The sequence below is a fragment of the Juglans regia genome, chromosome 11, assembly GCF_001411555.2.
Source record: "Juglans regia cultivar Chandler chromosome 11, Walnut 2.0, whole genome shotgun sequence".
NCBI classification, from domain to species: domain Eukaryota; kingdom Viridiplantae; phylum Streptophyta; class Magnoliopsida; order Fagales; family Juglandaceae; genus Juglans; species Juglans regia.
The window spans coordinates 21,422,379-21,448,052 of NC_049911.1; the positions used below are offsets into that span (position 1 = coordinate 21,422,379).

Consider the following 25,674-nt stretch of genomic DNA (forward strand, 5'->3'; position numbering starts at 1 on the left):
TAAACATTGTGCTCAATATATAGTTACCCATAATTTTTATGATCAACCAGTACTCTCGATTGCTATATTATATATAGAGGAGGTTATTGAAAATATATCTTATGTTACCGGCTAGCTATGGTTAATTTCTACATGATCCTCATGAAATGTTGCTCGATCGCCATCTCTGACTGTTCAGAGCCTAGCTATTTAATTAGTTGTTATTGATGATATATCATCAATCGCCTAATTTGTTATGTGGCTAGCTAGCTAGCTCGATCGATCGGTGGTCATGAGGTGGCTGATAGGTCCGACGTACTAGCTAGCTATTCCAAGACGTAAACTACATGAGATAGATAGATATATATATCGAGCTTAATTGGCCACCAGAGTTCATCTGACCTGTATATCATGCTGCATTTATTGGATGTGCATGGCAGCTTGTTACAGCTTGCTGAATAATATTATATTCTTAATTTTCAATTTTATTTTATTTTATTTTTTTATCTTAAAAAAAATTTAATCCCAGAGCAAATAATTACAAGACTAATTAAGCTGCTAGCTAGCAGCTTGGTTGTCCACTCTAATCGAAAACCTTACTCCTAGCTTCCCAAATCCCAAACTTTTCCAAAAAGACAAGATCAGAGGTTTATAGAGCAAGATAAAAATAAAAAATAAAAATAAAAAATGCAAGCAAGATCAATCATAGCTAGGGACACCAGCCTGATCATATATAATATATATATCTTTTCTATTATAATAAGTAATTATTTAATTATAAATAATAATTTTTTTTTCATTAAGTTATGTTTTATTAAAAAATTCTTAAAATTTTTGATTATTTGATCTGTAACTTTATAGAATTTAATAAAAGATTATATTTTACTAAAAAATCTTTAAGACTATTGACTACTTGACGTGTAGCTCTCTTATATAATTTAATAAAGTATCATATTTTACCAAAAGATCGTTAAGACTCTTGACCATTTGACATGTAGTCTCATTGTAGAATTTAATTGAAGGATCATATTTTAACAAAAGACTTTTAATAATCCTGCGGTACACATGAATTGACATATATTTTTTATGTTTTTTTTTTCTGAAAATATACTCATTTTCGTATCTTTTTGTTTCAATTTGTTTAAAAAAAAAAATTACAATGACTTTACTCTTTAGAACATAGAGCATTTTCATTGTAAAATATAACTTTAGTTAAATTTAACTAATAAAATACTTAAAACACTCAATATCTAATATTAATTATTAATTTAATTAGAATATAATTATTATTAATATTTTAATTAGTAAAACTATAAAATGTGATAAAAATAAAAATTAAAAAAATTATTAAATTAATAATATTTTATTATTATATAAAAAGTAAATATATAAATACAAACCAATACTCGTATTTTACCAAAGTTTAAATTTTTTTAATCTTATATTTTATTTTTTTTCAGATAAATAAGTTATTAATTTTTTTATTTAAATCATTACGTGAAATGCACTCCAAAACTAATGCACACTGTTTTCAAATATATTGGTTTCCCTGGGTCTCACGATGTTTTTCCATTAATATATTTTTTTTCTTGTCACGTGATCATGTCTCGTTTGACATACAAATCTTCTTTTTGTTTTGTTTTTTTGAAAAGAACATAACTTAGTTCAACCAGAATTATTTATTAATAAGGTTATATTTCAAAAGTTCAGTTTTTTTTTTTTTTATACAAAATTGTCAATTCAAAAATTTAATAAATTTCCGTACAAGCGCGCGCGTTTATTTCTGCATTCATAACTCCTCAGCGTACGTACAGTACTGAGAGATTCGTCCGAGTCTCCAAGAGAGTCTGGACAAAGTACCCCACAAAAAGACAAAACTATTTTGCAGGGAGAGAAAATTAGGAATGACTATTATCCAAAATTAAGAAAAATACGATGTTAATTTGGAAGTTATGAGGGTATTGTCCAAAGACTCGATCAGCTGATCTTATCTTCCCAGAAGAAGAAAAAAAAAAAAAAAGAAAAAGAAAAAGAAAAACAACCGATTCTCAAGCACAACCTTCCCTCTCCTCTTCGTTTCCGCTCTTTTAAAAGGGGCACGCCCCCAATACAAACTCTTCCCTTTTGAGTTGTTGGCTATATCCTTTCTCTTTTTGTTTTTGGGTTTTTTAACTTTCACTTTTTGATCTGTTTGCAAGTTCGTTGCGATTATTGCAAGAACAGACATGAGTGAAGAAAGAAGATGTGACGGAGATAGAGGAATTAATGGTAGGAGTGAATTAAGCACCCACGAACAGAAAGCAAAGTTTTGAGTCTTGGAGAGTGCGAGAGATAAAGTGTCTTATCTTTCATTTACTACATGGTGATGATATTGATGGGTTTTCTTTTTCATGGGGAGTAGTGAAACAATTTAGGCCATTTCTTTCATGAGAAGAGCGCACTAGAGTATAGAAATACAGTTCCTTTGTTATTATAAATGGCAGGCCTCTTGTCCATGTCTGTTCTTGATCACATGGCTTGCATGCGAGTTGTTACGATGGTAATTGGTCTTTGTTCTTCTTGGGGGAACACGGCCAAATAAGGGCACCCTGCTTTTGTACGTTTACTAGTCAAGTTCCATTAATGCCAATAAATGGATCAGGCTACGACGATCTAAAAGGCTTTACAATTTTCAGATAGTGTATACCTGTTTTGTTTCTTTTATTTCCGGGTTTTATTGACGGAGCTAAGGGCAATGGAGTAGTGTTTTTCAAGGAAGACACTGCGTTTTTCTTCTACCTTCAAAGCTCCAAGGTTTGGTCCGAGACAGCTTTCAGCTGTAGCAACTGATCATGGCCGTCACTGGGCTGTATTTACCCTAATAATAACATGTGAGCTCTCAATTGTATATCTCTGATATTGTTCTCTGCATCACTTTCTATGTAAATTAATTTTCTATCGTCTAAAACTAAAAGATTTTTGTTTTCTCTTAGACACTGCAAATTACAACTATTTTACTGCGCCGAGGACTATCCGAGAAGAGGGAGTTATGCTGAGAAATAGATCCAGAGCAGTGACCAGCAAGCAATCTTTAATGGCTGATCACAGCTCTCAACAATCTCCCACCCAAAAACGCACCAGGCCAATCCCATCTTTCTTTGGCTCTCCAAGATTCAGAGCTTTCACAGCAAAGGGTCTCTCTGAGAGTGAAGCAGTGATGAGTCCAATCTCAATTCTCGACACCTTCTCATACGACGGAAGCCAACCAAAATCTGGAAAAACTTTCTCAGAAAACAAACACTCATGGGATAAAATGGACTCAAAAGGCATTGCACTTGCTCTTTTAGATACTATCAGTGATGGAAGTAATGAAGAGAATTCTTCTAAACCCAGCAATGGAAAGGTTCTCTTTGGTACAAAGCTTAAAGTTCAAATTCCTCCCCTGACACTCACTACACATTCTCCAAATGAGTCTCCAATATCTCCGGGTGATTTTGGAATCAAGACCCGGAATTTGCAATTATCAGAATTTGCTTCTACCAGTTCTGGCATTCAAACAAAGGATTCTCCACGAGTTGTCAAGGCTAGTCTCTCTGTGAGTGAGATGGAGCTGTCTGAGGATTATACATGCGTGATATCTCACGGGCCTATTCCAAGAACCACTCGTATATTTAATAACTGCATTGTGGAGACATATTGTTCTTTGCCGGGTGAGCACAAGTCTTCCTCGGAGAACTTCCTCAGCTTCTGCTACACTTGCAAGAAGAATCTTGAACAGACTAAAGACATTTACATTTACAGGTTTGGTCCAGTTCCTTCTTCTGAATTAAGGATCCAGAAAATGTCGTTTCTGCTATATTTTGGTCTTGAATCCAAATTTGGTGCTACGTACGATCGAGAATATAGAAACTGGACGAGATAGATTTTTTACAGAAAACTCTTATATATATATATATATTTATTTGTTTTTGTAGGCTTTCATAAGGCTGTACCTAATTAAATCATGTATTCTTCTATATATTTCTAGCTTATGACTAGCCTAAGTACTACTGTTCGCCTCTGACATATGCAGGGGTGAGAAAGCCTTTTGCAGTCATGATTGCCGCTACCAGGAAATGCTGTTAGACGGATTGGAGAAATCAGAATTTGAGGATGGCCATAAAGAATTTTCTTGATCAGCAGCTTTCAAAAGCCTGTGTTTTCAGAAAGATATCGTCACTTTTTTTGTTCCCATTGTTGACTATGAATTGATCACTTGGGGATGATTTATTTAGGGAAAAAAAAGCTGTTAGATCAGAGTGGGTTTTCCTTTTAACTTTTCTTTTGTATATTTTTTTCTTCTGGGCTTTTAGTTTTTGGATTTGTATTTGCTTTTTACCCTCTCCCGAGCAGATAGAGATAAGAGAGGAGGGTGGGACATTAATGTAGAGTTGTTTTTGCTCAAAGTGACGACTAGCTAATTTGAGTGCTTTAATTTAGCCTTATTCCCAAGGATTTTTGGCTTGCAGTTGATGATGATGATGATGAATGATTGAAAACTTGGGTCATCTTTGTTTATTTGTCACATTATCATCACGCACATTATTATACATGGGGACCAATTATTTCATCCATAAAGATTCTCTCCTCTCCAGTCATGACTTATCCTTTCTCTATGCTCATACCCATTTTTGTCTATCTAGGAGGTTGTGTTCAACGGCTGAAGAATTATTATATAGGTTTTTTTTAAAAAAAAAAAAAAAAAAAAAAAAAAAATCTAAAACTGACTTTTTCAAGAGAATAGATCCCAACTCGACTGTCTTTCCCATGCATCCCAATATTTCATACCCCAATCAATTGAATATAAGCAATTGAGTAGTAGTCAATATATATAACTTTGAAATACATATTGAAGAGATGGTCCAAAACTTCATTAAGCTGCTTTTCTTAAACAATTGATATATGTTACCAATAACCCCACATCATCAAATTACTTAATTCCCAACCCCTCTTTTACCCTTGTAGCTAGTTAACATCCTTATCATGAAGAGAAGATGAAAACTTTTGGAAGTATTAATTTAGGGTGATTTATGATCAGCAGCAAGCTAATTCATGCAGGTTCATGGCCACAGACCATGCATATAATATACTAGGGCACTTGCCAGCTTTGTCACAGCTGGGAAGTAAAGCTTGGAGAATTAATAAATACCTAAAACATAGTAGGTTTTTACCAAACCTAATGATCTAACATATAAGAGGTGATCAAGAGCTAAAGGCAATATATATGCATAGAGATGGAGGAGGTAGGATTAGTGACTCTTACCCACCAAAAAAGAGTAATTGGTTGTTAAAATATATTGTCAAACGTCCATGCATCGGCCTGGCCTATCCTTTAAATATTTACATTGATTATTCTAATAATGTCAAGGCCAAAGGAAAAAGGTACCGGTGATTCTGATTGTATATTAAGGACAGATTTGGAAGGTGAGATGAAAATTTTATGTTTTGTTTTAGTGTTTAAAATATTATGTTTTAGTATTATTATTATTTTAAAATTTAAAAAAGTTGAATTGTTTATTATATTTTGTATGAGAATTTGAAAAAAGTATAATGATAATATAGGATGAGATGAGAATTTTGTGTCTCATCTCACCCCCGAAACCTGCCCTATCTTGCTTTAGCAAACCCCATGATCATGCATTTTTTTAATCATAATTAAGCTGATGTGTTTCTCGATCGAACAAGCTGCTTTTTTGTGACGTTTGTTACTGTTTAAACAAGTGGATCAGTAGGAGAAATTAAGAATCTTTTGGTAATGTGATCACCAAGCTTGTCTGTCATGGCTAATTGATGAGGCTTACTTTTAATATATATATGTACCTAATTGGACTTTTTATTAGCTATGGGTTCAGTTCTTAATTTCTCAAATTATCTTTTGTATTTGTCGTTACAGAAAAAGAGAGGAAACAGTGAAGAAAGAAAGAACGAAAAACGTGAGGTCAGGGAGGGTGATACAAAGTCATATATGTTGTCTACTAAGCCAAGTTTCATGTCCCTTTCATCATTATTAACTCCTATTCTAGCTACTGATCATGATCTTAACTTCGTCTGTTTTCTATCTTTTTCTAAAATGTCCAATCTGCAAGTTTGCTACCTTTCTTGATCGTTCGGCTCAAGTCAAATGAAAAGAAAGAGACCTCGACCCTTTTTTTTTTCTTCACGTCTCTACTATACCCAACTAATTAACAGGGAGCTGGGAAAATGTAGCAATATTATTGCAATTTGCTCGATCGGGCTAGCTAGCTCGACCGAATTTCGCGGCAGCCAGCCTAATTCTAGGAAATTCAGCTCTCTAAACAAGGACAGAGATCATGTTTTTCAATTTCTATTCCAACTTAATTAATTATATTGGATTGGAAAGATCAGTAGCTGGAATACGTGCAGCTGATCAAGATATATATATAGTACTGCTGACAATCATGGAAGCCGATGATCATGAACGAGACTGCCTGTCTTTGGAGGGAGGCCGCTAGCTGTAGACATGGCATGCAGCTGAGCGTGTGGCTTCAACAGTCATGGGATCATGATCAACAACTTCTACATAATATTCATAAATTAAAAATAAATACTCAAATATATATGATGGTAGAATTTAGAATTTATCTCCGTATTTTCAAATGGTCGGTCAATTAACATAACCACCAATTACAAGTTTAAACTATGGCAACGATTTCTATATATAATAATAGCAAAGCAGAAGATCAAGGATTGAAGGAAGCATAAAAAATAAAAATATTTATAAGCTATGCTTTACTTTTCTTATCTTCTGTTTCAGTTTTCAAAGCTTCCGTACCGTTAGTCAATATTTGATCATCAAATGTCATCACAATTTTCCTAGCTATCCTCTAAATTAAGAAGGGTAATGATAGGCTTACTACCCTATTATTATTCATCTACTACCAAAATGTATTTTAAGTTTTTAATTTATTTTTTTATCATTTTCTTTTAAGTATTTTTTTAACATCCTTAATCATTAAGAAAAAATTAAAAAAATATATATATATTTACTAATACACACTTCCTTAATCATTAAGTAAAATAAAAAAATTAAAAAAAATCAAATATAAAAATAGTAGTAAATGGATAGTAGTAGGGTAGTAACCGTATCATTATTCAATTAAGAAAGCATCTAGCTAGAGTGTTCATACTCGACTGAATATTTATTTATTTATTTTTATCTTAGCCATCTTTATGCACAAAATGTCTACATCCATTATTATAAGAAAACTGTTTATTTGTAATTAATTATTTTTTATAAAAATGATTATTTTTTATTAAAATAAGTCTGTTTTCATCGTAAATAATTATTCTCGTCCAAATAATCCGTCACAAATATATATTTTTCTTATGGTGAATTACTCCATTGTCTATTTTTAGTTATTTATTTATTCATGTAAAAATTTGTTGTATACTTTCTCCGCTAATCATATATAGTTCTCAAGTTTTTTCCACATCCGTATATTTTCCCTTTTTTTTAGTGGCCATATTTTTAAATACTCATTTTCTCCCAACGGTCGGAGGTTTTTTAAAATTTGGTTTTTTTTTTAACAATTATTATTATTATTATTCTTAACCTTAAGATCAGAAGAGCTCGTTTGTTTTCACAAATGATATAAGATGAGATGAGACCAATTGAGATTAAAATTAAAAAGTTAAATAAAATATTGTTAGAATATATTTTATAATATTATTTTTGTTTTAGAATTTGAAAAAATTGAATTTTTTATTTTATTTTATGTGAAAATTTAAAAAAATTGTAATACTTAAATAAGACGAAATGAGATGAGATGAATTGAGATGAGATAAACTATGAAAACAAACAAGGCATTATTGCATCTACGGATTGGCTAGTGAAAGTAGCAATTAGACGATTTTTTAGCAGCTATTGCTAGCCTGGTGGCATGACATTTTTAACAACTTTATGTCATTCAGAGGCTACAGTTAATTGCAATTCCATTCTTAGGACTTACAAACAAATCGAAATGTTCTTGAAAAGTTATAGCTAAATTCGATTCTTTCATTAAACGAAGATTAAAGAATAAAAGATATTGTATTCGCGATAAAATAGTAGCTAGCTATGGGATTGGGAAATTTAATTTTTATAAGTTCATAAAAAAAAAAGTTTAACTAATTAATTTGAACGATGCTACATGTATGATTTATATGAGAAAATAATAGTTAATTAGATGGTCATGAAAAACTCAGATTAAAAAAGCTTTTATCTTAATTAATAGAAGGCCGGTTGGTCTTAAGATTAACCCATAGGAATGGTTTTGGCGGTATACTTCATCTGGGTATAAAGTTCGAATCTTCTTAAGTACATATAACTTCTAATGTCCATTGGACTGGAAAAACTTCCTAATTTTTTTCTTTTATAAATAAAAACTTATTAATATCAATAGGTGTGAACAAGTAGACTAGATATATACAACAAAAAACATATCCCATAATAGTAAGCCCCTAATGAAAAGTAAGCCCATGATAGGAACAACGCCCAAGAGGGAGAAAATAAAAACGTATCTAATCTACACCAAGCCTTATTAGAACAAAATGCACCTCCCCAAAGCAAAGCAAGTCATTGTAAATATCCCAATCCCTAGTTTCGCACATAACTAATACTCCACCCAAAACTCCCTTTGAAGGTAAATATATAGGACTATTCTATGTAATCCAAATGATCCTACTAGAATCGAGGAAGGCTTCATAATACAACTGGTTCTACCCTCCCTCTAGTCCTCCCTCAACTTGGATTATCTCCTTTAACATCGTAGTTGATTGCTTAACCAAGTCACTTTAACTCCCTGCTCTTCTTATATCTTGATTTTGTTTCAAGTGACTTGTCTCAATTGCAGCGAGTAGTGCTGTGAATTGGTTGTCAAATCCTTCTCATGTAATCCCTACACACTATTGTATCTTGTTAACCTTTTATAAAATCCAATCTGATGATTAACTAGCTATATTGTTTATCGATGGAAGAGATAACAAGGGGATAACATCTTCCACAGACTCAGCTCTCAATTGTACACCAGGCCTTAAATGTTTTTCCTTGCAAGTTACCAACGACAAATCCATAATTTTCTCCACACCATTTTCTGCATTCAAATCCTGCACCTCCTCAACAGCTACATTGTTGTTGTCACAAGTTGCCTAAAGAGATACCGACAAACTGGTTCTCTCCGTTATGAGTGGTGAGAACACAATGACTATTGGAGGTTCTGGGTTGGTGGCAAACCTGTAAATCTCCCGAGTCTTAGCAGTACATCAAGTTCCTTCACCTCCGGCATGGGTGCCATCATTTCGTTAGAGAAAACATTGACTGGAGGTGTGCCACCCCCGTCGATCCTTTCTGTGCCACTCCAACAGACCCTACACCTCCCTCAAGCCTCAACTTTACACCATTTTCCTTTAACTCTGGCGTGGGTTCCATCATTTATTCGGAGCGAACACTAATCATCGGTCTTTTCTGTGTCACACATGGTGGGGGGCATTCCATTTCAGTCGTCTCTACACCTATACCCGACGTAGAACCCACTTTGAATATAGATGATCCGATTTTCCTTTTGATCCACCATACTCTCCTAGATTTGGTTATAGGGACTAGGCCGAACCCAATTTTCTTTTTTCCTTTTTTTGGTTTTAAGAGATTCGGGCCTATCTTGGACTCCCTCTTATTGGGCCTTACAACCCTATTACCACCAGCTGAAAGCAATTCTTTTTTCATAGATAAAAAGGCAATTGCTGCCTTTAACTCGACAACTATTTTTTCATCTCCTTTAATGTACTATGCATCTCTCTTTCAGCCATACTGCCATTGGGAAGACCAATATCATCATCCCTTGTTACGTAAGAAATGGCTCTTATGCTTTCAGAGGAGTCAGGCCCCTTCTACTGGTTCTGTCCATGCGTGATCTGCAGAAGCTCCGGACTACTTTCACAGTTCCCCATCTTGTTGCTGGAATCAAACTAAGTCACCGAAGCATGACCCACATTCAGAGCTGCAGCATATGATTGCCATGACCGGATGTATTCTTCTGGCTTGCCCTCCATGACAGTTCATTGTGAATGGAGAAAAAAAGAGCAGCAGCTCTAGGTAACTCGACAACAAATTTCTCCCAACCAAGACCTTCATACTCTTTTGGAATGGCTAGAACACCCCACCGGCCTCCTTCACCATATTTGGTAGCAGTTAGATTGTGGTAACCCGGACTTAACTAGATTTTTCATCTGTATTTCGTTGCTTAAGTTTTATTTTATTAAGGGCCATGGATTACACATAGAGTGATTAAGCCTATACATTTCAGCCAACTAGGTGGGCTTAAAGGGCTTTTAGGTCACGCCCAACACCATGTGGCTTGTGCCACTTGTCGCGTATGCACAGTTTAATGTATCTCGACATGATAGTGGGCTAAAGTCCGCCACACATGGAGGATCTAGAAGGTAATCATAGGATCACCTAGGGGAGGCAAATGACCACTCGACTAACACGCCACTCACACTCCAAGCACCTCCACCTCATGCCACTTGTCATTGTGAATAGTCCAAGAGATTTTGCATGGGGAATGACACTTTGGGAAGAGCAAAGATTGATCTTCCTAAGGATTTGCATGGGGAACACAAATGAGAGTTTCAGATTCTTAGGCCACACGCCCACCCAAGGGCATTTCCAGATCATTATGCCATTTGTCACTCATTCATTGGTGGGGGAAAGATCCTATAAGAGGCACCACACGAAATTACCCTCCTAACTCTAGGGTTTTGGCCACCACACTCGCCCAACCATCACTCACTTGCCACATGTCATGTTTAGGGATTCTAGAAGACTTTGGGAATTGGGAGAAGTCACCTAGGGAACACACATGGGGAAAAGGAAGAGACACACATGGGGAGGAGGAAGGATCCTCATTGGGTAAAGAGAAAGGGAGGCGGCATACACACACCCTCCACACGTGCATGCCACTTGGCATGCATACACCACCCACTTTCTTGGGAAGATGTAGGGGTTTTGAGGCTAGTTACGTTTTTGCACTTGAGGTTCAATGAACCTGGACGTTTTGGAGAGGGGAAAGAGAGACTTTAGGCTCACCTAGGGTAAGGCACATGCCACTTTCCAAGGTGGCCTTTGTACTTTCCAAAGTCGGGTATGATGAAGATTTCGACAAAAGGGGAAGAAGGTTATGCCACACGTCCAACATGCAATGGCTTTTGAGTGACCAATCGGTTTCAAGAGGGAGAGGCTATAAAAAGGCCACAAGCCACAGGCCCATGCCTTTTTCTTCTTGGCAATTTCGGATTCCAAGTGTTTTCTCTCTACACTCCACCTCTCTACACAACACATAGTGGATTTTCTCACACTTTCCTTCCAAGCAAACGACAACCATACACTCTCCACTCGCAAGGAAGGCCACGACTCTAAGCTAAGAAGAAACCACACGGTGAGATTCACGTTTCCATCATCTTTCTCACAAAAACACACTCCTACACCATAAAGATGAAAATCTCGAATGAGATGATCACCTAGAACACACACGTACTCACATGAAGGGTCATTTCATCTTTGAAATACCCTAGGATTTTCCAAGGGAGGAGACTAAAAGTTTGAGGACTCATATCCTCAAGGCATTCGACCATAGCACATGCGCACTACTCACATGGTCATGACCTAGCCACAGTCACATGGACTTGAAGGTCTTTGTGTTCTAAACCCTTGAACCAAACGCTTGAAGCCTCACCTTAAGCAAACGACCAACCCTAGTAATTTCATAACACACGCACACACGGAGTAGGGTTAGACCATTGTTCTAAGAAGTTGTATCAATCTATTACAACTTGCTAGTGAATATTTTGAAGGATTTTGGTAAGTAAACCCTCAACCTATTTTCGGTTAATATATGCATATACTTGTGTGAATCTTTCATCTTGTTTGGTATTGTGTATGTTAGTTATTTCATGATTTTGTGAACAAATATCTTGTTGTGAGTTGTATAAGAACATGCCATGATTATATGTTTCAGTTTGTATGATACCATGCTAAGATCACGTGTATTAGGGTTTTGTTACATGATGTTACACCATGATTTTATGTGATTTAAGGTTTCAGCTAGAGATTAGGGTTTTGACTTGTATGATGATTTGCTTTTCAAGATTCAGATTATGTGATTATCTTTGCCATGATATATAGTCTATTGTGTTTCGGATTTGATACATGTTAAAGATGAATTTCACTTGGTAATGAACCCTATAAGTTTCAGCCAAGCATGTTTGTGTATATTTGGTTTGAGCGTTTTGATGTTTTATTTGTAATATGTTTAAGATATTGACTATGTATCATGTTATGCTCATATGTTACCATGCCATGAAACCGAATGTGATATGCTTGTTCATGCATACACGACATTTCATACGTCACATATCTTATGTATGGAAAAAGGACGTCTTAAGTCTCATGTGACATGTATTTGAGTAAATAATATTTTTAAAAGTCAAGTACATATTTTATCACGACTCCAAATATTAGGACGGGGGAATGTCCTATTGGAACTCCTATGTCCACTTTGAAGTGCTTAAAAATGGAGTGATAACATCTAGGTCAACAAAGAACCATCGGTGTGCCTCGAATGGATCTTTTTGGAAAGGATGCCAGAACGAGGTAGCACCTAGCGCTAGTGGGTGCCATGACTAAAGAAAATGACTAGGCAAAGTATTGTCGTGTTATCATGGTATGAATAAGACGTATTCACCACGGTGTACGGACTATTGGTGGTGTGGTAACTAGCAAGAACAAGTGGTGCATAGGGGAGCCGTGATGTATCCACCATATGTTATATGAAATGAACAAGGCCATGAGCTCACATGAAATGTTATGATATGAATGTGTAATGATCAACATGAAAATGATGTCGAAGATGTTTTTCTGAAAAGTCTAAGGATCTCTATCTCATGTTTTAAAAAAGATCAAATTTCATAAGTCGAGTTTTATGTCAAGTACATGTCTATGCACGCATTTCATGATTTATAATTATATGCTTATTTTAATTGTTGTATGTTTACTTGCTGAGATTTCTTGAAATCTCATTGTAGTAGTTTCCACTACCATTCTCTACTCGAAATGGTTGAAGTTGTAACAGACACGAAGAAATCTCTCATGGGGAAGCGCAAATGGTCGGTACCCCCGACAATCAAGGAGGCACCGAAGAGTACTGAGAGCTCATCAGAGCCCTCTCTGGTAAATAGACTAGAGGCTGCCGACCAGTTTATCACTGAGGTTTTGCAACTCTTCGAGGAGCTGAGGAGGTTGCTTAATCAGTGCAAGGAAACATGGAAGGGGGAGCCCTGCTGTTCTGAAAAGGGACCATGCTGCTTGTACTAGGAAATGGATTAAGGTTTAATACTTATTTTTGAGGAATGGTCTCTTGCTTTGGGAATGGGTACTTATATTTTGGGAAACAATGAATATATTATCTAGTACTTTTGAAAAACATGTTATGTTAAGACAATGTTTGGGCTATATTTAGTTTATGGTACCGTGTGCTAATGCAACTACTTTAGGCGTTGCTTAGTTTTACACGAACTTTACTTTTTCCGTTGCGATAGTTATTGCATACTGCTAGTATATATAGGTGCATTGCATCTTATTTGTCATGTACGAGGGGTATGTAGTCTTGTGTTGCATATCCTGACGCTTCAGTCACCGTCCAATCCCCACTGGGGGTCGTCACATAGATATCTACCATATACGTTGGAGTATCGTTGAGCCATGAAAGCTCTATTTCCTTCACACAAGTGTTATGAATTCTGATTTTTTCTGTCTGTAACACTACTTCCACTGTAGCCACCAACCACCCTATACCACTACGATCCATAACTCACTACCTTCAAACCCTTCTACTTTTCTCAACAATTTTTATCGAGGACCTTCATGTTTTTGGTGAAAACTCAAAAGCCTTCAAAAGCCTTCATACTTATAATAGTAAATAAGTCAAAAAAGGATGAGGGCAACTTTCTAATCAAATGATCCAATATATATTTGCAAAGTCACATATACGCCCGATGCCAATGAAAAGGGGGAGGAGGATGAGCAGTTTGATGGGGATATGGTTATATACTTACGGATGCAAGTAGATATATACTTAGTAGGATTTTTATCTAAGTTTGACCCCCTACCTATTAGTTTTATTTAATTTAATTCAACAATCCGTTTTCCTGCAACTCTAGCAGATTGGGCCACATTGTCATGGGTAAGGCGGTCAAGGCAGATCTTAAGAAACTAGCTACTATGCTAGAATGGCTAGTCCCTAAAAATATTAAGGCCTTAAGAGGTTTTTTGGAGTTAACAGAGTACTACCATAAATTCATTAAAGGCTATGGATTGATTGTTGCCCCCTTACTGGCTTATTAAAAAAGATTTCATTCTCATAGTCAGAAGGAGCTACCAAGACTTTTATGGATCTTAAATAGGCTGTAACTTCACCACCTGTTTTAAGGCTTTCAGATTTTTCTCAAACCTTCACTTTGGAGTGTGATGCAAGCGGATAAAGCATTGGTGCTGTACTTGTGCAACAAGGGCAGCCACTAGCTTTTCTTCGCAAAGCTTTAAAGGGCAGGGCCTTAAACTTATCTACTTATGAAAAAGAGCTTTTAGCTTTAGTCCCAACAGTTCATAAGTGGCGCCCATACTTATTGGGTCAAACGTTTAAGGTCAAGATAGACCAACAAGCCCTCAAATACTTATTGGAGCAAAAGTGGGCACGATGGCCAAACAAAAATAGATTACTAAACTCCTGTGGTATGACTTCACCATTGATTACAAACAAGGGAAGGAATACAAAGTTGCAGATGCCTTATCTAGAAGGCATGAAAATGATCACAATAGGGAAGACTCCCTAGCAATTATTACCTTTCCTACCCCACTGTGGATTGAGGAACTTAAGGGCACGTATGCAGCTTCTCAGGACCTACAGGAATTATTGGCCAAGTTTAATTCAGGCCAAGAGCTTCCTAAGGATTATTCTATTCAACGAGGCTTAATATTAAAGAATTGGAGAATAATTCACAATCTGCATTTAAGAGCAAAATTCTGAAATTTATACATGATGACCCTCACGCAGGCCATTCTCTCAGACCAATAAAAATGAGACTGTCCCTTATCTTGGTCTACTCCAACCAATTCCTATTACTGAGCAAGCTTGGGAAGCCATTTCTCTTGATTTTGTAGAAGGGTTACCTAAGTCCCAAGGGGTTTCTACTATACTAGTTGTGGTGGATCGATTGACCAAGTATGGTCATTTCATTGCCCTCTCACATCCTTATATTGCAGTTATGGTGGCTCAAAAAAATTTTCAGGAAGTTTTCAAGCATCATGGCATGCCCAATCTGACTCATTCTTGAAATCACTCTTCGAAATATAGGAATCCACACTGAACTATATCTCAACATATCACCCTGAGATTGATGGCCAAACAGAGGCCTTGAACGAAACCCTAGAAGGATACATTAGGTGCTACACAGGGGCTAAGCCTAAGGGTACGTTTGGGTAGTGAGAATACTTGAAAAGTGTTGAAAATGTTTGTGAATAGTTATGAGTAGAGATTGGAGTGAGTTTGTGGGTCCCATTGAAAGTATTTTGAGTTGTTTGGATGTGTGAAGTATGTTGAGTTGTTGACTTTTGGGTAGATAGTTGAAAAATGTGTGGGTCCCATAAATATTATAGTGATTTTATTTTTAATAATAAATATTATAATAAATTTATTATAATGATTTTTTAATATTAATAAATATTGTAGTGATTTTATTTTATTTTTATATATAATAATGGTAAATATTATAATGATTTTATTTTTAATTTATATATAATAGTGATAAATATTATAATGATTTTATTTATATATATATAATAGTGATAAATATTATAGAAATGTTATTTTTTATTTATATATTATAGTGATTTTATTTTTTATTTATATATTATAGTATTTTATTTTTTATTTATATATAATAGTGATTTTATTTTTTATTTATATATTTTAGTGATTTTATTTTTTATTTATATATAATAGAGATAAATATTATAATGATTTTATTTTTTATTTAAATTTAATAGTGATAAATATTGTAGTGATTTTATTTTTGTTTATATATTATAGTGATTTTATTTTTTATTTATATATTTTAGTGATTTTATTTCTTATTTATATATTTTAGTGATTTTATTTTTTATTTATATATTATAGTGATTTTATTTTTTTATTTATATATTATATTATATTATTTTTATTTATATATAATAGTGATTTTATTTTTTATTTATATATTTTAGTGATTTTATTTTTTATTTATATATTATAATGATTTTATTTTTTATTTATATATTATAGTGATTTTATTTTTTATTTATATATTATAGAGATTTTATTTTTTATTTATATAATAGTGATAAATATTTTTTATTTATATATTATAGTGATTTTATTTTTTATTTATATATTATAGTGATTTTATTTTTTATTTATATATGATAGCGATTTTATTTTTTATTTATATATAATAGTGATAAATATTTTTTATTTATATATTGTAGTGATTTTATTTTTTATTTATATATTATAGTGATTTTATTTTTTATTTATATATAATAGTGATAAGTATTATAGAATGTTTGTGAATAGTTATGAGTAGAGATTGAAGTGAGTTTGTGGGTCCCATTGAAAGTATTTTAAGTTGTTTGGCATATGAAGTATTTTCAAAAGTACGAGAATACTTGAAAAGTGTTGGGAAGACTTTGGTAGCCAAACATAGCCTAAGACTTGGGCTAAGTGGTTATCCATGGCCCAGTACTGGTATAACACATCTTATCACTTAGCGACTAAGGTATCACCATTCGAAGCCCTCTACGGCTACTCTCCTCCTAAGCTGACTACTTACATCCCAGGCACTACCCCAAATGCTTCAGTGGACAACCAATTATGCACCAGAGAATAACTTAAGACTCTACTTAAGGAAAATCTTACAGTAGCCCAATCAAGAATGAAACTTTATGCTGATAAAAAATGTACAGAGAGGGAATTTTTAGTGGAAGACTACGTTTACCTCTGTTTACAACCTTATCACCAAAAGTTAGTGGTTGCTCGACAGAACCTGAAGCTCTCTTCGCGGTTTTATGGCCCCTTCCGTGTACTCTAATGTATTGGCCAAGTGGCCAACATGCTTGATCTACCCCCAAGCTCACGGATCCACTCGGTTTTTCACGTTTCATGTTTGAAATGAAAACTGAGGGCTCAGATCTGCCCTTGCCAAGCCTTCCACCCACTAATACTCATGGCGAAATTTTGCCAAAGCCTGTGGAAGTTGTTGATAGGCGTTTGAAGAAAACGGGCCATTGTGCCACCACCGAGGTGTTAATCAAATGGGTCGATACTGGCCATGAGGATGACAGTCGAGAATCTTTGTGGAAGCTGCGAGCCCTTTACCCACACCTTGTGGGCAAGGTGCTCTAAGGGAGGAGGATTGTTAGGGTTCCTTGAAGGAGAGAGGTGGAAGACGAAGGGTTAGCTCTAAGGTAAGGGAAGGAACATTCGAGAACTAAGTGAACTGGAGTAGAAGAAGGGTTATGAAGAACTCAATACGCACCGTCTGGATGTTTTGCTTGGAACACATTGTTTGAAGAAGAGAAGGATACGCACCTTTTGGAATTAAGGAGACCCGTCGTTTTGCTATAGAAGACTGCCGTTTCATTGCATTTTACAAACACTGTCGTTTATGTCTTTTTGGAATGTCATTTCATTTGATGTTGTATTTCCTTTCTATTATAATAAGGACACGCATAAGAAGCTTAGTAGAGCAGTTTGTTAGGCTACGTGGGTATGTAAACTGTAGAGGCACTAGTAGAGAATCATCTGGAAAAGTACTATTGCAGAATTGTTCTTCATTTTGGATGTTAAGGGATCCCTCGAAGCATCGTATTGGCAATCTGAAAATATCAGTTGCCTTTTATCAAATAATTTGTCTACATTTCCTTTTTATTTTCATTTTACATTCCGTGCAATTTATTTTCATCCATTCCATATCCATACACACAACAACTTTATACGTGATTTTTAGTCTCTAGCTGTACCATCAAAATTATCGAAAAAAAGTTATGGAGATAAGGCATGAGTTATCAACAACTCAGTAAGCAGAGAATATATACTAATATATAAACATGGGCCTTTCAGAAAGTTTGGTATGTAGAAACAAAACATTTCATTTTCATATGCAGATCTAAGAAATATGTTATCAGAAAATCAAAGCAACTTTTCAATCTTTTCATACTCAAAAACTAACTATTCATATTCAAATATCATTTTTATATTCAAAGACCATTTTTATATTCAAAAACCATTTTTATATTCAAAAACGGTTTGGCATAACGTAACCGAACATCTTCATCGTATCATATCGTATCGTATCGTATCATATCATATCATATACCATATTTAACCCTCGTGGTAGAGTTGTGCTATCCCCGGTGGCCAAATCAGACAGTATCATATTGTAAAACTTTCCTTTATTCATTCTCGGAGCTCCGAGTGCGCACACATGAAAGAACACATAAAAGACCACTTTGTTTCTAAAGTGGGTGCACTCATATCATATCATATCATATCATATCATGTTAGTACCAACCATATCACGTGAATCGGTATCATCATATCAGAACCATATTCAGAATCTAAATCAAAATAGATAAGTATGCCAAAGGTTTTTCATATCCATATCATATCAAACCACGTGCCGAATACACTCATATCATTTTCAGATGATCAATAACAGAACCAAAACATTTCATATCACATGTGTAAAATTCTCAATTTTCATATTCGCTCTTTCGCACATTTCAGAAATATGTCAAATATTGCTCATGTCTAAACTATTTATGTCAAAAAGCATTTTTCTCTTTCATATAGATTTTCATGAGTGAATGCAAAACACATATACTGAGGTTGTTTTCACATTTTGTTTTAAAAACTTATTATGCATATTTTACAAACCAACCTTAGTTCATTTTCCTTTTTATGCAAATCCAGCATAGGAACCCCACTTAGAGCATTGGCATTGCCAAGTCTAAAATTTAGCTAGAATGTTAGATTTTGGCTATAATATGGACTTGTAGTTAGATTAGTCCACGTTGGACTAGCTATCTTAAAATCTAAATAATAATAAAATATTATATATTTTAATAATATATATATTTTTTATATTTTACAAATACATTTCATATATTAATTAATAACTTTATTAATTAATAAAATTATTATTTTTCAACTATTTTTTCTCTCAACCTAATTATTCAATAAATATATTTTGTCAACCATTCACCCAACAATCACATATACAAACATACCAACATTTCTTCTACCCAACATTTACATTTAGAATTGTGGTTGAATCCAACAAACATGCCAAAACAGTTCATAAATTATCCAAAACAGTTCACAAATTACTAAAACAGTCCATAAATTATCCAAAACAGTCTAGAAAATTCTAAAACAATCCATAAATTGCCAAAGCAATCCACTAATTACCTCAAAACAGTTCACAAATTGCTAAAATAATCCATAAATTATCCAGAACATATGACAAATACCCAAAACAGTCCACAAATTGCCAAAGCAATCCACTAATTACCTCAAAACAATTCACAAATCGCTAAAACAATCCATAAATTATATAAAACAGATCACAAATACCCAATACAGTCCACAAATTATCCCAATACAGTCCACAAATGAGCTAAAATAGTTCACAAATTATCCCAAAAACAGTTCACAAATAGCCAATACAGTCAACTAATTACTCCATATCAGATCACAAATACATATATAGTCCACTAATTACTCCATATCAAATCACAAGTAGCTAATACAGTCCACTAATTATTCCATATCAGATCAGAAGTAGCCAAAACTGCTGAAAAATCTTGAGTTGAATATGAATAATCCAAATCTTTAACTAAACCAAATATGCATAAACCAAATCTTTAAGATCAAACTTACGTGCATCGACAAGTAGATATTTGGGGAAATGTAGACAACGGAAAACTTTTCAATTAATTTTCGATCAGTTGTTCAACCTTTTCAAGACAACGGAAAACAAAACAATAAAAGAAAAAAAAAAGGCTCAATAAAAGAATAAATTCCACATCGTATGAGAATCGAAACCCATGTAAGAAATCCATGTAAATCGAAACCCATGTAAATCGAATCCCAAATCGGAAATAAGTTTGTAAGAAATGCCCAAATGGTGATTTTGTTGTGAAAGATTTGGAGAAGAAATGCGAAGGTCTCTTGTGGGCTGGAAGACGACGCCGTGGTCGATTTGTGGGCTGGAAGACGATGCCGTGGTCAATTTGTGGGTTGGAAGATGAAAGCGTGGTCGATTTATGGGCTGGAAGACGATGCCGTGGTCGATTTGTGGGTTGGAAGACGAAAGCGTGGTCGATTTATGGGCTGGGCTGGAAGACGACGCCGTGGTCGATTTATGGGTTGGAAGACTACGGCGTGGACGATTTGTGGGCTGGAAGACGATGGCGTGGACACTCGATGGAGAGAAGAGGGCGTGGATGATCGGAGAAGACCCAAATGTCTCTATGTTTCACAGGTTTCGGGATGAAGAAAAAGAAAAACGAGGGAAATGGGATGAAGAAAGAGAAAGAACATGGGAAAAAGTGAACGCAGATGAAATAATAAAAAATTCTTTTCAATGTTGAACAGGACCTGGCCAGATATAGAGAGGAGGTAAGAAATACTGTAGCAGATATGTTAAACTTCAAGAATTTAACTAGGCCAATGCGGATGTTTTTTCTCTTATTTACTTTCAATTTGGACTTGCATTGGCAAATGGCTAGTCCATTGCCAATGCTCTTACTTGAACCTTTTAGCTTTTCAAAAAATCTCCACAACAGTGCCAAACGAATTTCAATCATCACCTATAGAAAAATTCTTGTAACTTGAATAAATCTCAAATTTGAACAATTACTTCGTAATTACACCTAAAATACCTATTTTAATACCTCAAGACCTAAAATTCTCTTAACCTCAATAATACCATTACTTTCCAAATTCCTCAATATCCGCTTAATATTTTTGACCATGATATTAAATTCTAACTTATTTGCTAATGAAATTAAACTATAAAATTTAATACTAGATAATATAATATAATAAAAGTAATATACTTTAAAATCCTAATTATCTTCTGTAATAAAATTTATACTTAAAACTAAGCCTTCACATAATAAATTAAAAAAAAAAACCAATCCCAACGTTTAACTAGGGGTATTTTGGAAAATATTCATATAATGCATGGGTTTAAAATAAAATAAAATTTTACACTTACTAATCACTTCAAAAATTCATATTTTAGAAAAATAATATTACTAATAATATAATTCAAAACTTGATCTATTTTCTTTATAAGCTATATAATTAAAAAAAAACGATGCTAACACAAACTTTAGGTTAATCTAGAACCGATCTAAAGGACGGTGTTTTAGTAAATACGTATAAGATGCATGGGCTTATTGGGAAAAACAATGAAAACAAAAGGAAAACTGAGTTGTGAAATGCTCTAGACCAAAAAAATATGCGACTGAGGATTCCAATACTTACCGAGAGAGGAGGCGCGGCGCAAAGAGCAGGGAGGTGGGAGCGGTCGAAGGTGGTCACGCGGCGGCACTGCACTAAGATCAGAGAGAAATTTATGAGAGAAAGAGGTAAAGAAGAGGAGACCGTGGGGGAAAAGCAACGAGATGCCGTGGTCTCACCTAGAGGAAAAGCAACTGGGTGATGGGAGGTGGTCGGCAGTACCTTCTCTGCAAGTGGAGGCGACGTGGAGGGCTGCTGTCGTGGCTGGTGGCACCTAACGGAACCGAGAGCTAGGGAACAAAAGATGCTCTGCTTCGGGGAGTTCAAACAGGGGACAAAGAGGCTGAGTGTGGGTACGGTGGTGCAAGGCAGTGCTGTGGAGGAGCTGCGCAGTGGGCGTCGGGGATGGGGTGGTTTCTGTTGCACGATGGATGAGTGGATAAACAGTCCCAGCGCTGCTTTGTTTTTGGGTGCTTGAAACAGGGCCTTTTCTCGTTTAAATTTACGGTGGGTGGTGCATGTCCGTGAGGTGGTTTTCGTGGGTTTGCCGTCGGTTGTTCCCATGGTGCTCCCCGGTGGAAATGGGGCTGTTGGCGTGGAGGAGCATGTCGTGGGTTGGTTTCCGTTTGAGGACACGGAGGGGCTGGGCCGTGGGGGCTGTCCCATCTTGCTGCAGCTAGGCACGACTGGTGGCTTCCTGCGGTGGTCTGGTGAGGTGTTGGGAGCCGGCTGGTTGGCAGAAGGCTGGGCTTCAGTGCTTGGTGGTTTGCGGCAGTGGCGTTGTCCTTATGGTCTGGGACCATGGGATTTGGGGGCGAGGGTGAGAAACTGATGTCAGGGAGAGGGAGAGGGAGAGGGAAGTCTGAGCAATGTGCCGGTTAAAACAAAATGAGAGATATGATGAGAAAGGAAATAAGATGAGTGGGAAGAGAAACGGTTGAGAGAAAAATAAGGCACACGGAGAATAGAGAGCGAGCGTGCATAACAGAAACTGCTGATAAAAGAAACCGTTGGTGCAGGGGAAGGAAAGACGTGGGGAAGAGAAGGTGTAGAGGGGAAACGAAAGCATCGGGGAAGTAGTTGTGGAACACTGATGTGAGGGAGAGAACGGAGATTTGGAACCGAAATAGCGTGGGGGAATGAAAAAGGAATAGGGGGAAATCGACGTGCATGGCAACGGTTGCTGAGCTTTTTCTACGTGGAAGCAACGGTTACTGAGCTTTTTCTACATGCATGGTGGTTGGCTGGAAGAAACGACTTCGAGTGAGAGAATGAGATCAACGTGCATGGGACATGCACGTGGCTTTGGGTCCATTTCGAAAAAAAAAAAGTTAGGTCTACATCTTGATGGTAAATCAACTTAAAATAAATAAAATAAAATAAAACATCGATCTGATAAAAATTGAATGCGAGCTTTGGGCCAGGGTGTTACATCCAAAAGGGTGGCCCTGCGGCTGTCATGCAATCTGCAGCGGTAGTGAACGAGAGAGTTGGTGCCGTCGGCCACCGCGATGCCACTGATATTGCCAGAGACCAAGGTGTCAGTCACCGTAAGGGAAATTGACGTAGGTGGTACCCGTGTCATCATCGTGGAAGTTGCTGGACAGGTTTAATTAATTTTCTCAATTTTCTATCGCGACTAATTACTATTTCATGTGACACAAGATTATTTCCCACTAAGAAATTGATAGTAGAACAAGTATTTATTTATTTTTTTTTTAAGTTTTGGTAATGGTGTACTATTCTTAGTTAGCAGTATTGGCATGGACCTAACATATATTTGTATATGATCCTGAGAAAGGTGGTGGGACGATACATTACCCCAGATGTGCCATCCAGGACTCCAGCAACAACTCTAGATCATAAAGATGCGATAACCATTGGAGAAGCACTGGAGGCGAGCGCTCTTTCAGCAGGTAACAAACCGGTTGAGCAAAGCGATGCTGCTGCAATACAAGCTGCGGAAATGAGAGCAACCGGCAAAAATGAAGACACACCCGGTGGTGTTGCTGCTATGGCGCAATCTGCGGCCGATATAAACCCTCGAATAATGCCCGACCAAGCTAAGACAAGGCTCTCAGATATTCTATGGGTAATTTTACCGGTTTTCTTGTCATGATTATCGTGTTCTTGGTGGTGGTTCATGTTAAAATATATTCAGCAGCTCTCTTTTTTTATTTGGCCTATAAATTTGTTACCTTCTGGGGTGCATGCATAAATATGTGCAGGATGCGTCGGCAAGGCTGCCGGGGGACAAAGCAGTCACTTGAGAAGATGCTGAAGGGGTAATTGGTGCGGAGATAAGGAAAAAGCGTGATATGAGCACTACTCCTGGAGGAGTAGCCGAGTCTATGGCCTCAGTTGCTAGACTCAACCAGAACAAATATTAATACTTGAGTGTACTTCACTACTTGTGTATATATCAGAGTTAATCTTATTGGTCTTTTTCTTCCCTTTTGTATCAGTACCTTTTTCCGTTTTTCGGGGTTTTTGGGAGGCAATAACTTTAAGAAGTTGGTTCTATCGTTTAAGCTTAGTTTTACTCAAGTTGTAGGCCGCGAAGAGCATACATATATATATATATTGTCAAGTTTCAGATGAATTGAGAATTGACATAGTCGTGAAGCAAAGAAGATACAAAAGAAGATGAATTGGAAAACTTCCATGAAAATGAAATTGATTGGTATCAATTACAGAGTACTTTAACTATATTTATATACACGGCTTAAATGAGAAAATGAGAAATAATAAACTAAATAATAAACTAACTACCATAACAGAAATAACTAACTCTCCTCTTCCTCTTCTAGTTTAACACGTGTAGCTTTAGATTTTAATTCCATTTGTTCAATCCGTGAGGCTATATTCCAACACCCCCCCTCAAGATGAACATGTATATTGAGGATGTTCATCTTGCGGAGAGCATGATGAAAAGGAAGAGAGCCTAGAGGTTTTGTTAATATATCCGCCAGTTGCAATCTTGAAGGGACATGGAAAAGCTTGATGATATTTTGTTGCAACTTCTCTCTAATAAGATGACAGTCTATTTGTATGTGCTTTGTTCTCTCGTGTTGGACTGGATTAGTTGCAATGGATAATGCGGATTTACTGTCTGTATAAACCAAAGTTGGCTGCTGGTGGTTGATAGCTAGGTCTTGCATTGCATAAAGGAGCCATTGGATCTCACAAGCTGTTGAAGCAAGGGCCCTATATTCTGCTTCTGCAGAAGATCTGCTGATTGTAGCTTGCTTTTTGCTCTTCCACGAAATTAATGAGTCACCCAAGAAAATGGCAAAACCTGTTACACTCCTTCGGGTGTCAACACATCCTGCCCAATCACTGTCTGAGAAGGCCTTGAGCTGCAATTCTGATGAAGCTGGAAAAAATAATCCTTGTCCAGGGGTTGCCTTGAGATATCTGAGAACTCGAATGGCTGCTTGGTGATGACTAACAGCTGGTTTGGATAAGAATTGACTGAGAACTTGGACAGAATAGGCAAGGTCAGGTCGAGTTATTGTTAAGTACAACAATCTTCCAACTAGTCTTCTGTAGGCTGAAGGGTCTTTATACATATCAGGATCTGAGGAAGATAGCTTTAGATTCGATTCCATTGGAAAAGTTGCAGGTTTAGCTCCAAGTACCCCAGCTTGTTCTAGTATATCTAGAACATATTTTCTTTGACAAATTGATATGCCATTTTTAGTTCTTGCTATTTCCAATCCGAGAAAATATTTGAGTTCCCCCAAATCTTTAATAGTAAACTTATCATGTAGAAAAGTTTTAAGCAATTGGATTTCAATCAAGCTATCACTAGCTAACAGAATATCATCTACATAGATTAGTAAAGCTATGAAGGAGGATTCAGATTTCTTGACAAACAAAGAACAATCTGAAATACCTTGAGTAAAACCATAATCAAGCAATGCTGTGGAGAGTTTAGCAAACCATTGTCTAGAGGCTTGTTTCAAGCCATATAGACTCTTAAGAAGTTTGCAAACTTTATTTTCTCCTTTGACAATCAAACCAGGTGGCAAGTCCATATAAACTTCTTCATGCAATT

The 25,674-nt window shown here is 35.9% G+C and overlaps 2 protein-coding genes and 1 pseudogene across 3 annotated transcripts; 2 read left to right on the forward strand and 1 right to left on the reverse strand.

The window, feature by feature from the left end:
* The first annotated feature begins 1,955 nt into the window (after window positions 1-1,955).
* Window positions 1,956-4,574, forward strand: LOC109018407 (FCS-Like Zinc finger 8-like). The gene is made up of 3 exons (XM_019000560.2): window positions 1,956-2,849; window positions 2,952-3,759; window positions 4,031-4,574. The coding sequence occupies exons 2-3, from the start codon at window positions 3,008-3,010 to the stop codon at window positions 4,131-4,133; spliced, it is 855 nt and encodes a 284-aa protein (XP_018856105.1). The 5' UTR covers window positions 1,956-2,849; window positions 2,952-3,007; the 3' UTR covers window positions 4,134-4,574.
* Window positions 4,575-21,575: 17,001 nt separating this feature from the next.
* On the reverse strand, window positions 21,576-22,469 carry LOC109018300. 2 transcript variants are annotated; one of them, XR_002000554.2, is made up of 2 exons: window positions 21,794-22,469; window positions 21,576-21,709 (listed from the first exon to the last, which is right to left on the reverse strand). XR_002000554.2 is itself a non-coding variant. In XM_019000460.1 (2 exons), exons 1-2 carry the CDS (start codon window positions 22,278-22,280, stop codon window positions 21,598-21,600), a joined length of 594 nt encoding a protein of 197 aa, XP_018856005.1. In that variant the 5' UTR covers window positions 22,281-22,469; the 3' UTR covers window positions 21,576-21,597. The 2 variants fall into 2 exon arrangements, 1 of the variants encoding a protein (XP_018856005.1); XM_019000460.1 differs by having other exon boundaries at window positions 21,576-21,704.
* A 315-nt stretch (window positions 22,470-22,784) lies between these two features.
* On the forward strand, window positions 22,785-24,004 carry LOC109017887 (annotated as a pseudogene).
* The last annotated feature ends 1,670 nt before the right edge of the window (window positions 24,005-25,674 follow it).